This window comes from Poromitra crassiceps (assembly GCF_964638095.1).
Source record: "Poromitra crassiceps genome assembly, chromosome: 22".
NCBI lineage: Eukaryota > Metazoa > Chordata > Actinopteri > Beryciformes > Melamphaidae > Poromitra > Poromitra crassiceps.
In genome coordinates, this window is record NC_139647.1 from 15,071,740 (window position 1) to 15,086,739 (window position 15,000).

At 43.7% G+C, this 15,000-nt stretch overlaps 1 protein-coding gene across 1 annotated transcript in view; it reads right to left on the reverse strand.

Annotated features, from left to right (window-relative positions):
- Positions 1-2,256: 2,256 nt before the first annotated feature.
- perp (p53 apoptosis effector related to pmp22) overlaps positions 2,257-15,000 on the reverse strand; it is a 12,770-nt gene continuing 26 nt past the window's right edge. Inside the window, exons 1-3 of the mRNA XM_083658740.1 lie at positions 14,641-15,000; positions 7,177-7,317; positions 2,257-4,659 (exon numbers count right to left, since the gene is read on the reverse strand). The exon at positions 14,641-15,000 is cut by the window's right edge and continues 26 nt beyond it. Coding sequence (XP_083514866.1) covers positions 4,448-4,659; positions 7,177-7,317; positions 14,641-14,845 — 558 coding nt within the window. The 5' untranslated portion in view covers positions 14,846-15,000 and the 3' untranslated portion in view covers positions 2,257-4,447. The remainder of the gene's footprint in view (positions 4,660-7,176; positions 7,318-14,640) is intronic.

A 15,000-nucleotide genomic window follows, 5' to 3' on the forward strand; every position in this document is an offset into this window, starting at 1 on the left:
GAACATCTCAACGTTCTGCTGGCTCTCTGGAAAGCACCTCGGAGGTGGATCAAAAAACCAACTCCCACTGAAATCCCTTTTGCACAGCTTCGTGTAGGGGTAGGGGATGACGTTACCTTCATATTGTTTTTGGGGCTAATTTTGGACAAATACTTTCAAAAAGCTCAAGTTGCTTTGGGGAAAAAGCAAAGTGAGTTGTGTTATGTGAAGCAAGAGCTTCAGAGGATCATTTACTGATCAAGCCTGCCCTCTAGTGGCTTTTATTTCAAAACAACGCAGTGTAACTATTATTTTCATCAATTTATTTGACCATGTAAAAAAAAACATGCCAATGTTTCGGCCTCATGGCCTTCATCAGAGCATGGAAAGAAAATGGAGGCCATATATAACAGAATCAACAGGTTAAAGGTCACATGATTCACTTCCTGAGCTCTGGTCACATATAAATATTACATTTTGTTACATTTAGCCTTTGCTACTTTATGCTTGAATTGAATCATGACTGTTGGTTTAGCACCACTAACAAACGACCGGGAAGGCGCGTCCTTTCCACGACCTGAGTGTGGACGTTTGTTCTGTCATGTTCAAATTATAATCCTGATGTGAACCAGCCAACCAGGATTAGGATGTCCACTGTAACACACGTGATTGGTTTGACAAACGATCATATTTTCATTCTATGAAGAGAAGATGTCTTCACACTCGATGCTATCTTCAACATGTGCCACTGAGTCATCAAAAGCACAACTGTAATCAGTCAGAATTGCATTGAGTGTGTGGATATATTTCCTTTAAATGGAGTATTTACTCGCCTTCATCACAACAGACAACAAACAGCCATCTGAAGGGTCGGTGCAGGGCCGGCCCGCCCTATATGCGAACTAAGCGGCTGCCTAGAGCCCCGGGAGTTGCCAGGGGCCCCCTCAAAAAAAATAAAAAATAAAAAAATAAACATAGGCTATATAATATTATAGGCTGTGTGTGGTAGTTAAAACATAGGTTGACGTTTATTTATGTTTGTAGTTGAAACCAAAACATAAATACTGTAGGCTACATACAGTACAACACAAAAGGCTGTTATTTACCTTTTGTCGCCACCTGGTGAGTAAATATATATGTAACTAAAACCATTAAAATTGACAACCGGTCCTGCATGTATCTACCGGTCCTTGGCACAAAAAAGGTTGGGAACCCCTGGTTTAACTGACCTGGCAACCCCTATGGCTGCTGGGTTCTACACGCTTGCTTGACACCGATAGGGCTACAAACGAGCGTCATCATCGTCACGTTTGTTTGTTTTAAATATTCCTCTAAATATGGCTAGAAGTCCAAAAAACGTCAAATTTTCTTCGGTGCTGCCCGCCCCAAACCCCCGCCCCTGGGAGGGGGCCCCTAATCTATATCCTGCTTAGGGCCCCCAGATGGATAGGGCCGGCCCTGGGTCGGTGTGACATAGTCTGCAAATATCCACAAGCTACAACTACAGTATATGAACATAATTAATTTGCTTTAATTAATGTGTCCTATATTATTTGGAGAAAATAGATCTATCGGTTTGGTTGATATGACTAGACTCTTTTCTCTGTTGAACGGCTTTAAGTTCTCGGATCTCTGTCGTTTCTTTCCCTTTCCCTCTTCTTACTGCTTATCTGCGTCACTGTCTGTTTTATTTCCCTCTTTCAAAACTATCCCAATATTCATTCTCTCCTGCTGTCTCTGACTGACTGACTGACTTTATTTGGTGATAAAAACAGGACATAAGACAACATATCACCGAGGATAAAAACACAACAAAGCCCGAAGGCTTATTTCCATTGTGGTCCCCATGGAGACAAGACAGACAACGTAAATACGTGTAACAAAAAAGTGCAAGTGGGAACATCTCTCTCTCTTTCCCTTTCCATTCTCTCTCTCTCTGTGTCTCCACCCTTTTTGGGAGTTGAAACGAGAGCTGTCAAGGCATGTTGAGCAAAGTCTCATTCTCACACCGGCCCATCCCAGGGTGCGGCTCCCTGGGTGTGTGCACAGTTTGTCATAATGACTCACATCGGTGACTGTGTGTGTTTGTGTGATGTTTATCAACTCTACTCCTGTGTGTGTTGTGTTGTGTGTGTGTGTTTGGTGACAACGCCTATGTATTGCACCAAGAACAGTGACAGGGACTACATTTATGTGCAGGCTGCAACAAGATTTTCCAGCCGACGCAGCTGAAACGTTGTCAGGATACATATTGCACAAATCAGTCTGAAAATCGAACAGCTTCAAAAAAGGAAAGTCTTTATTGCATAAAAAATACATTAACTGCCAAAAATATTAAATTCATACTACAGCAGAAAAACAGTTGAGTGATCTCCAGAAGTCAATGAATAAGACACGACCTACTATGCACCTACTATATACCAATATAGTCACTAATGAGGATTGAGAATGCTGATTTTGCAGACATAGCTTGAACCTCATCCGAAGCCTCGTTTACACTGCTAAAAAGCATGTGTTTTTTTAAACATCGAACCTTAAAGAGAGCAAAGACGAGAAGAGTTTCTTGAAGTGTAAACAATCTGGCTCTGGCCTGCCACACTGTAACAAAAGCCAGTTTCCACACTTGATTCTCAGACTTAAGATATGAATCCAGATTCTGGCTGTTTACACGACATCAAACATCTGTTCAGAATGAAGCTCTCCTTCAGGTCAGATGGGAAAAGCCACACGCAAGGACTTTGTCTACTGATCAAAGATCATTGCTTAATATGTTCGCTTAAATGCTGTTTTTTCATAGCAATGTATAGAAGTCACAAATGATATCAGCACCCTTCCATACGTCAATAAAAAAAATCTGTTCTTGCTGAACATTACATTTCGACATGAACTGAAACTTTGATTGATTCAAGAATTCAACAATACATCCAAATGAAGTTAAGGCACATGTTCTACACACAGTGACAGTATATCATACGATTGTACACCTAAGTCTCGTCAAGCCAGCAGATGTTAAGCCATGTGAGGGCTATTAAAACCCACGGAGGCTTTACAAAATACTCATATCTGGTAAATGGTTGATTATTTTAACATTACGCCAAATGTGTGTCCGTGAGAGAGGCTGGAAAAGCATTTCCACACCTGTATCAACAATGTTCCAATCGTCTGGATATCTTACAGATCTATTGTTTAATAAGGTGGAAAAGACACGATAAAAGGAAAGAACGTTTCCAGTCCATGTGAACACAGACCTGCTATAGACTGCATTCTCAAGACATGTGACATCATTATTAAAGTCAGGCCAAAGACATGTGACAGCCAGGCCAAAGACATGTGACATCATTATTAAGCCAGGCCAAAGACATGTGACATCATTATTAAGCCAGGCCAAAGACATGTGACATCATTATTAAAGTCAGGCCAAAGACATGTGACATCATTATTAAAGTCAGGCCAAATGGGTCTGTTTGGATTGTCCTGAACTCATATTTTTGCTATTCAGGCCAAATATTCTAGACCAGTGCCTCCTAGGACACCCAGAGGCTCTTGGCGGGATTGCAGGTTGTCCCAAGCAAAACAAGTTCACAAAAACCTATCACAATTCTGATCGTAGGTTTCACACGTTATGTCTCAACCTACGGGTGATTACGAAAATCTGGAGGGCCATGGACAACTCAATTTATGGGTAAGGGTTAGCCCAGAGGCAGCACAGCACACACCCACAATTAAACCCTTCAGTAGTGAGCAAATAAGAATACAATATTCTGAAACAGCAGATTACAGTGATAAAATCAAATCAAAAACGCTTACAAAGGGGCGAAAATGCCCAAATGCAACCATCAATGTAAAGTTTCCCTTTTTACATTCCGCTTCTAAATCCTCGCTAAATCCATGTCTTTCTTTCCTTCTTGCCTTATGAACACAGCAACATACAGAATATAAGATGCATTTTAGGACACGTGACAAAAGATACTTCTAATCAAACACAGCTCTGACATGTTGGAAACAGCTTTACACAATGACTTAAGTGCACTTGGGTGAGTTTGCATTGACAATTACCGGTCAAACTGGCAGGTAAAATGTGGAATATGTTGGATTCAAATATAGAATGTGAAAAAATACTACGGTAGAAACCATAATTTATGGGGCCGACTTGAAAACATGGAGGTCTTTACGTTAAACTGACACAACAATGTCCAATCGCAGTCCAGTTCCAATAAGCCTCGCCCCCCTTACTTCTACCTCCACTCTGGATGGTGACGGAGGGCTTTTCCACTGAACTGCGCCCCCTGCAGGGTGTTTGCTGAAATGGGACAGCGTGAATAGGAATGTCCAGTAGCCAGCGCAGCACAGATCCAGCTCAGAGTGGAAGTGGGAAGAGACTGGGGGCGGGTGGGTTTGGGTCTCTAGGCAGAGGAGTAGATGTACTTGGTCTTAGTGGAAGAGACTGGGGGCGGGTGGGTTTGGGTCTCTAGGCAGAGGAGTAGATGTATTTGGTCTTGGCCAGGCCGGTCAGCTCATCCTCGTAGCGAGGCAGGCAGCAGAACAGGATGGCACAGCCCACGGTGAGGATGGTGGCGCCCCAGCCGAAGCCATAGGCCCAGGTGTAGTCGTAGCTCCCCTCGAAGATCTGCTCGTTGAACTTGACCGGGTAGATGATCAGAGCGATGAACTGGAGAACCACTGGAGGAGAGAGAAGAAGAGGACAACGCTGAGAAACACACACACACACTTCACACTACTGCCATCAGGCCGCAGATACAGCTCATACAGCTTGGAAAAAGGTTTTGTCCCCTCTGCTCTCGCCGCTGTGGACAAACTGTCCTGCTGACCTTGTATAGATCCAGACCTTACCTATGTTAGATGTATTGGGACACTGGAGGAGGGGGCCTGTATGTTATGCATGATGTATCTGTATGGTGTGATCATCTATGTTCGGACTCTGAAAACAAATTTACTGCAGGACAAATAAGGCTATCTATCTATCTATCTATCTATCTATCTATCTATCTATCTATCTATCTATGTATCTATCTATCTATCTATCTATCTATCTATCTATCTATCTATCTATATCTATCATCTATCTATCTATCTATCTATCTATCTATCTATCTATATCTATCATCTATCTATCTATCTATCTATCTATCTATCTATCTATCTATCTATATCTATCATCTATCTATCTATCTATCTATCTATCTATCTATCTATCTATCTATCTATCTATCTATCTATCTATGTATCTATCTATCTATCTATCTATCTATCTATCTATCTATATCTATCATCTATCTATTTATCTATCTATCTATCTATCTATCTATCATCTATCTATCAGAATAGGCAGCACGGTGGAACAGCACTGCTGCCTCACAGCAAGAAGGTTGTGTGCTCTGTGACAGACAGACAGACACAGGCAGACAGACAGACAGACAGACAGACAGACAGACAGACAGACACAGACAGACAGACAGACAGACAGACACAGACAGACAGACAGACAGACAGACAGACAGACAGACAGAAGGAGGAGGAGCTAACAGCAGGGTGTGGTAAAGACTTTCACATGACAGTGTGATAGTTTCTCCAGCATGTGAACATCTGTGAGATGGAGGTGAGTCAGTCAGTCAGTATGACTGTAGCTGACAGACATCAGATCAGAACCGTGTTCATCGTCATTATATTGTGTGCATTTCCAACTGCTGTTTTATTAGAAAAGACGTCATCTTTCATGACTGCCCTATGATTCACATTCTGTATTGGCTGGTGCCAGCAGAGGGCAGTGTGGAGTGTTAATCTAATATTTTTTCTAATCTTTCTTTTTCATTTTAATTTATTCTTCCCCACACCTGTGTGAGGCACCTGCAACCTACGCTGACATGTTGACAATGCCTTTGAATTACGACCAGGCCTTTTACCTGTTAACTTGTGTGTGTGTGTGTGTGTGTGTGTGTGTGTGTGTGTGTGTGTGTGTGTGTGTGTGTGTGTGTGTGTGTGTGTGTGTGTGTGTGTGTGTGTGTGTGTGTGTGTGTGTGTGTGTGTGTGTGTGTGTGTGTGTGTGTGCGTGTGCGTGCGTGCGTGCGTGTGCATGTGTGTGTTCTATGATCTCACACTCACAGAGGGGTGAGTCAGTCAGATAGGCAGACTGAATGGTTCCCATGGTAACGTCATACCATGACCCCGCCCTCCCCTCCCCTCCCCTCCCCTCCCCTCGCAAACACCCAACTCACTCTCACTCTCCCTCCCACTTCCTCTGATCCACTCACTCCTCTCCAGATTTGCAGATACAGTCACCCTTCGTCTCTCTCTCCCCCTCCTGAACCTGAGCAGCACTCCCTCCTGCAGTCTCTCTCTCCCCCTCCTGAACCCGGGCAGCACTCCCTCCTGCAGTCTGTCTCTCCCCCTCCTGAACCTGAGCAGCACTCCCTCCTGCAGTCTGTCTCTCCCCCTCCTGAACCTGAGCAGCACTCCCTCCTGCAGTCTCTCTCTCCCCCTCCTGAACCCGGGCAGCACTCCCTCCTGCAGTCTCTCACGCCCGTGCACCCTCCGTCCAAGAAGCTCTTTTGTCAAATGTCCAATTCAATCCAAATCGAAATGTTTTCCAACTGACCTCACACTTAACCTCTTCCGTTCTCTCGTTTTGGCCCCAACCTCTCGAGCGTTAAACACAACTGTGATCAACAGCAGACCTGACACAACAACGCCACATTCCACATGCTTCTATAAAGCCAGTCGATATGAGCCTAAAAGACTGTGCTAAGAAGATTTGCAAAGAAAGCAGTTAAATCACTCGACTCTGCAGAGCATAAAGCAAGCGTCAACATGTTCTGTGTGGATCTGTTGTGAAATATTGTTGCAGTGAAGACCAGAGGGGTTGTCCTCTATGGGTTGGGCTTCATCTTACGTACGAGTGTTCGTTTCTTTTTCTATTGATTCATCTGGGACTCGTAGAAAAGCCACTTTCTGTCATTTAGAGCTCTGCTTTCATCATCGCACTTAATACACAGTGATTTTTTTTATTTTGTACAGCACACTGTGTGTGTGTGTGTGTGTGTGTGTGTGCGTTCGCGCGTGCGCGTGGGTGTGCGTGCGTGCGCGTGCGTGCGTGCGTGTGTGTGTGTGTGTGTGCGTGCATTCGCGTGCGTGCGTGTGTGCGTGTGTGCGTGTGTGTGTGTGTGTGCGTGTGCGTCTTACCAACAAGGAAGAGCAGAAGTCCTATGAGCGGCAGCAGAGAGATGTTGAGCGTGCAGCACAGAGCCACACAGGAGACGATGAAGGCGATGATGAGGATGAGGAGGCCGATGATCATCAGAGCAGCCACCGCCATCGCCCAAGCTGCAGTCACACAAACACAGAGAGAAACACACATTCAAAAAGTGACACTGTATATCGGATATTTCCCAATTTCTGGAAATATCAAAAAATCAAAACTGTCAAATTGTCACCATGTGATGAGGGGTTGTCGCAGGCCACCACACATAATTATGTTCATTAACAAATCTGTAAAATCTCTCTTTGTTTTGACACCATTTTGTAATAAAAAAGAACTGTTTCTGGAAATAAATGAGCCCATCTATTATGTAGTGTTGTTATGGTCTTTAGTCATTGTTGCCGGCCGGACGGCGAGTTTCCGGTCAGCGTTCCGAGGAAACACAAACACATTCCAGAAGATGAGGGAGTTGAATGCTGGGTGTCTGGTGTGGTACTTGCTGCTACGCACACACCCTCCACTCCACCACACCCTTAACATGAACACACGTTCTCTCTCTCTGTCTCTGCTCGGGCTAAAACTGCCTTCACACTGTCATTATAAAGAGCCTCTAGCAGCCATAGCTACAGTTATATATCATTTCACCTCCAAAGTCTAAAATAGATAAAGCTACCATCATGTGTGCTTTAGGAAACTGCCAGGAATGTTCTTCTGACTGAGAACTTCATTTCACATCTATACTATGAACGCTTTTATTTTATTTATTTATTTTTTACGCTTCATAGAAACAAATATTATGAAGACAGGGGGGGGAAACCGTTTCAATAGTGATGTTGCTGCTGGTGTTGGGATACATCGCATGTATAGGTCCACATCTTCTGCTGTGGTCGGGGGGGAACATCTCATATCTACTGTATAAAAACACTTTTTCTAAACGATGTCCTGATGAGCCCTCCAGGCTCCATGGTCACAAAACCAAGCTAAACCCATCAGCATGAAGGGGCCATAGGAACAAGTGGGTCAAATTTCAAACATATGCAATATATTGATCTCTTCATAATGCTGAATACATGCTGTCATGAGTCATCCTCCAATGTTTCTATAAGGTAAAGCCATACTGGAGATGCACCGTAGTTTCAACACTCACTGTTACATCATCACTTACTGTTACTGGAGCACCTTTTACACTGACATCTGCCCACACCTTCAATTATTCATGTGTGTGTGTGTGTGTGTGTGTGTGTGTGTGTGTGTGTGTGTGTGTGTGTGTGTGTGTGTGTGTGTGTGTGTGTGTGTGTGTGTGTGTGTGTGTGTGTGCGTGATCAGGTGGCGTTCAGGTGGCATCCAATACCCGCCCAGGCCTCAGGCATTTGTCTCATGCTCCCACATGCCATACAGTCCATAGCCTACAGACACAGACACAGACACACACACACACACACACACACACACACACACAGACACACACACACACACACACACACACACACACACACACACACACAGACACACACAGACACACACACACACCTGACTGGTTCAACTGCCTCAATATCCTGTGAAGAGTAGTAGCATTAAAACTCACTAAAATACAAACATTCCAGTCCACAGCTCTTTATACAAAGGACTTTAAAAGAATTCACATCAAGACTAAAATAATTAATTCAGCCTCCGCCAAAGTTGCGGTCTACATCTGTCCAGAGTCCAGACTGATACAAGGAGAAAGACCTTGAAGCCCACAGTACAGTGTCATTCAGCCTTATGGCACTTTAGGCCATGTTTGAGGGTTACCTCAACAACACAGCTAATGCTTTTCAACATGGAAAATGGTCCTACCCCTCAAACTACCCACATCTCTCCAGCCACTCGCCCACCGCTCCAACCCCGACTCTCCACGCCCTTCCTATCCCTTTTACCTAGCCCCACCACCTTCCTTGATGGAATGGACAGAAGTGAGGTCACAATGACCTTGAACTTTGACCTTTGACCACCAAAATCTAATCAGTTCATCCTTGAGTGCAAGTGGATGTTTTGAGTCAAATTTGAAGAAATTCCCTGAAGGTGTCCCTGAGGTATCGCGTTACCGAACATGGAATGGAAGGGTCGTGAGGTCACAGTGACCTTGAACTTTGACCTTTGACCACCAAAATCTAATCTGTTGATCCTTGAGTCCAAGTGGACATTTGAGCCAAATATGAAGAAATTCCATCAAGGCGTTCCTGAGCTATAGCGTTTAACGACTCATAATTGGATGGACATACAGATGGATGTACTGATGGACAACGCGAAGAGATAATGCCTCCGGCATCGGCTATCGCCGGTGAAGGCATACAAATCTGTAATGTATGATTGGTAGGAATTTGTATGTGTGGCCTACTGGCATGTATCACTAAAGATACATGGTTTTCAATGAAGTACAAAAAAAAATTGTGTTAGAATGTGAGAAAATTTGGTATTTATTGTTAGATATTTATACGTTATGATATGGGGATTGAGCTGGAAAAACTCACTTCTTATTTCATTGTGACCTTTTACTGTAAGTATCATGCAACTACACTACGTACAGGTCCGTTAGCATGATGCCTGTTTAAGGCCTGTAAGTCACTCTGTTAGCATCAAGGTTCTGTTAGCATCAAGGTTCTGTTAGCATCAAGGTTCTGTTAGCATCAAGGTTCTGTTAGCGTTCATAAGAGACAGTGGTTTGCACCAACACAATTGACCCGTAAGCACAGGGCCTTTTATTAGCTCGCCTAGCTTAGCATAATGTGCTTCCCGCATGCCTGTGTGTTTGCACATGTGTGTCTGTGTTAGCCTAGGTAAACCCAGCCACCACGTGACCTGCTCTCTCAGTTCCCAGTCACTAGCACATAGTGACTGAGAACAGGTCTGAGAGCAGGTCACGTGGGGGATGGGTTTACCCAGGCTATGTCTGTGTGAGGTGGGGGAATGTACTCATGCCTCGGGAACATGCCTATAGCATGTGTGTGTGTGTGTGGGGGGGGGGGGGGGGGAGGAGCCTGTGTGTGGGTGTGTGCAGGATAGCTGAATGCTAGAACTGCCTGTCCTTGTCACTCTAATGGCATCCAGCTGTTTACCATCTGTTTTGCTCTTCTGATCACAACTTAAGACATTACACTATACTCTCTCTCTCTCATTCAACTATACTCTCTCTCTCTCATCTTAATCTCTCTCTCTCTCATCTTAATGTTGCTTTGCCCATATACACACCCATATATACACATACATAGCTTACATGACTGTAAAAATAGAATAAACCTATTAACCTAATATCCTGTACGTGTACGCTGTTTGTTTTGCAACTGTGGTCTGGTTCTAAAGTGGAGGATAATATTGAGGAACTCTCTCAGAATAAGGCTTTCATACAGTCAGTAGGGATCAGGCCTCTGCTCTGCGCTTCACATGGAACACCTGTCCAGCAAGCAGCTCCTGGCAAAATACACTTTTCTGATATTTCTGCTATTATTTATGTATTTTATTCAGTTGCTACTGCAACTCACATAATACACCTTGTTTATGTTCTCTGACATGACATGGCAAGACTCAAAAGTGTATTGATTCTCATACTTTGATACTTTGACCCGACGGAGGCCCAGTAGGCTCAAAACACCAAAGTAGTGTTGGAGTATGGGGAGTGTGTGGGATATTTTCTTTTCTTTTTTTGCCAAAGCACATAGTTCCCAGGTGAGATGTTCTTCTTGGAGATAAGGTGGATCTGATGCCATTATTCATCACATCCCAGTCCCACATCACACACATGTACTGTACCAGTCAATGTCATGTTTGTCTGCTTATCTTCTCTCCACCAAGAGATCCCAATATCCCCACAATTATTTAGAGTCATGGACAAAAATGAATCCATGACCCAGACCTAGAAGGTCTTTGGTGCTGCGCTGGCCGACACAGGATGTTGCCGTTCTCAGATTGCTGTGTTTGTGTTTTATTCAAACACTGAAGTCCCTGGAGAGACTGTGGGAAACACCGAACCAGATAGGCCCCATAACGGCCCCATAACTTGATCAATGACGACACCTTCTGACGGTGTTTCCAGTCCTGACAGACCTGATGTCTGGCACGGCCTCCGTGACAGTCTCACTTACTAAATATTGTGCAAACATCTCTCTTTGTGTTTGCCCTCGGACAAATGCCCGATGTCAGAGCTTTTCGTTCGTGCAAATAAATCAAAGTAAAAAACTCGACTCAGATAGCAGCACTCATCATGCAGCTTATTAGCTAGTAATGACTTAAACCAGTTGAGTGCCTAACCTGTAGTATAAAAGCGTCACTACATATTGGGAATGTCTATTATGGGTCTGAACCATAGCAGCAGTGTGGCCTCTATTTGAAAAGTACATGATACATGATAAGTGTTGATATAATAACCTTTTCTTTTGCCTGTGTGTCCTGGCACACATACACAGTATATAAGGTGTGCAGACCTCAATATAGAGCTATCTGTAGATTACTTCACCAAATCCTGACAACAACCACAACAATACTGCCTTTGTTGGTGACTGAGCACTGAACACAATACCCCCCCTTAGAAGCTACCTGACAAACCTAATACAGAGAGAGAGAGAGAGAGAGAGAGAGAGAGAGAGAGAGAAAGACATCTCTGTCCAGTGTTATTGTATACTCTGTGAGTGAGTGAGTGAGTGTGTGTGTGTGTGTGTGTGTGTGTGTGTGTGTGTGTGTGTGTGTGTGTGTGTGCGTGCGTGCGTGCGTGCGTGCGTGCGTGCGTGCGTGTGTGTGTGTGTGTGCGCATGTGCGCGTGTGTGTCTTTGGTTGGACCTCCACAGTGGAATCAACAGTTTGTCTATAAATAGCCATATCAGTGTTAACATGTCTGACAGATAGGCAGCCATCGTGAAATCAGCTCCTCGTCCCTTTTGTTGTCCACTCACAGCTATATTCAAAATGTCTCAGAGGACAGAGGACAGAGGTGTCCAGAGGACAGAGGTGTATTTGACCAGAGGACAGATGTGTATTTGACTAGGGACGTTTTCCTGAATATCTGCAGGCAACAGATTGCTTCACCCAAAGTAAGGAAGAAAGCTACTGCCTGCAAACCATTTGGATGTAATTAGGGCTGGACGATATGGTTGAAAAATCATATAGGATTTTTATCGATATCAATAATAGGCTCGTACAGAGTATGGTAAAAAGGCGTTTCAGTTCTCAGCCCCGATGGCATGGAATGAGCTCCAGAAGGACCTGAAATTGCAGGAGCTGGTCTCATTAAATGTTTTTAAAACAATGGTTCAAGGTAGGGAGGATGGTGAAACTTGTAACTGTTTTTCTTCTTAGTCTAACTTGCTTTTTATAATACACTGAATGTTTGTGTATCATAGTGTTGTAATGTTATGAGATGTTTGTTGTTGTATTGTTTGTCTGTGTGTATATATATATATATATATATATATATATATATATATATATATATATATATATATATATATATATATATATATATATATATATATATATATATATATATATATACGGTATATAAGATCACATTAAATAAATAATCAAATGAATGTTCGACTCATTGAACTGAATGGTAACGGTGACACAGTGGTAGCGCTCTCGTCTCGCACACTCGCCTCACAGCAAGACGGTCCTGGGTTCGATTCCCGCCTGCGACGCTGTTGGCACCGGGGGTATGTCTCCCCATGCCTTCGGTGCCTGGTGCCCAGGTGGGTTTCGGTGACTAATAAAGACGGGGTCTGTCCATTCAATTGTATATAATGTTAGGGGTGATGTCAAACAAAGCCGACATATTCGAATAATATTCCTACCATACCTCATTTTAGATTAGCTTGTCATCATCAATTTAGACAGCAGAAATGTGTGTCACGATATTCAAATATCATCACGATATGATTCCATTGAAAGACGATAAATGATCATATTTTGTCATCCAGCCCTAAATGGTATTATCTATTCATTTGTTTTTGGAAGGCTTGAATACTAGCTGTCTAATCACTGTCCTACAGAGTTCATATGGTTTATTATTATTATAATGCTACTAATAGCCTAGTAGTATTAGGCTAATAGGCTAGTAACAGTAATAGTATTAGGATCATAGTACTAATAGTAGTGGTGGTGGTAGGATTAGTAGTAGTAGGAGTGATAGTAGTAGTAGTGGTGGTAGTAGAGTAGCCTAACAGTAGCCTAATAAGTAGTATTATCTACTAGCCTACTAACACCTTTTCTCCAATAGCCTACTATAAACACTTACCCCGCTCGCCGGACGCTTCTGGCTCATACTGAGCGCATTAGCGCCCGGCGAATGCAACCCATTTCACATATTAAATTTTGCCATTTTCACGTCTGGGTCTAAAATCCCGGCTCCTACCTGAGTCTTCACGTGAAGTGAAGACGCTATCCGATGTCCAACATCCTCTTCTTTTAATAACACCTAGTTGTTGCATCCAAAATGTTGCATAAAATCCACTTTTCTCTCGCTCAAAAACCGAAAACCATATATCTGGAGCAACCCGGAACAACGACTCACTGTTTACTCAACAATGCCCCCCACACTTCCGAAATGGTATTGCACCTCCCATTTCTGCATTTGTGCAGAAACGGAGGTGCAATACCATTGCGGAAGTGTGGGGGGCATTAGTGAGTAAACAGTGAGTCGTTGTTCCGAGTTGCTTCAGATCAGAGAAGAAGAAGGAGCGGTGCTCCAAATACATGGTTTTCGGTTTTTGAGCGAGAGAAAAGTGGATTTTATGCAACATTTTGGATGCAACAACTAGGTGTTATTAAAAGAAGAGGATGTTGGACATCGGATAGCGTCTTCACTTCACGTGAAGACTCAGGTAGGAGCCGGGATTTTAGACCCAGACGTGAAAATGGCAAAATTTAATATGTGAAATGGGTTGCATTCGCCGGGCGCTAATGCGCTCAGTATGAGCCAGAAGCGTCCGGCGAGCGGGGTAATATAAACACAGCCTAAATATAAAATTCAATAAAGAGATACATAGGCTACAATAGCAACGACAAAAGGCTGTTTCATATCATTTTTTGGAGGAGGATCTGATTAAAAACAGGTTCAAGAAATATTCCACCGGGCATAATAAATGGTAAACTTGAATACACCAAACTGTCTCTTTTGCCCAGAGTTCCAAAGTAAAGAGCAAAGTTCAGTCAGTCAGTCTGTCTGGCTGTAGGCCCTGCAGCACTGCGTGTAGACATGCCAGGTAGATTCCACCTCCAAGTTACATGTAAATGTTGCATTTTACACCGCAGCAAAGCGCTTCCTACTGCAACAAATTATATGATTGATCGTGGAGCAAATGTCTCGTCGTTCTTTTGAACAGCCTGTTCTAATAGGCTCTGTAGGAACAACAACTACTACAGTGGAATAATACACGTTGAGCGAATAGCGACACTTTTCATGGTCGGTCGGGTCTACTTACAGTTGTCCATGAGCGACCGACACTCCCAGTTGTCATTCCTGCCCCGGCACTGCTCCCACATACTGGCGTAGTGCGACTTGGCGTCTTCGTCCTCGACCCATCCCGACGTGGCGGCGATGGCAATGATGTCGAAAATAATGGCGAAGAGCAACAGCAGGGGCAAGATCCACCTGCAGCGGGGGTAGGCGATCCCACAGCGGAACATGACCGACGATCAGGAGTGTCTGGAGTCTGGACTCTGGAGCTGGAGAGAGGCGACCGAGCGGTGTGTAGCCTATATAGTCCGCCTGTCTGTCTGTCCGGTCTGTGCGTATTTGCGCAAAGCGATAGTGTTCTTCTTCTTCTAGGTGTGACGTGTGA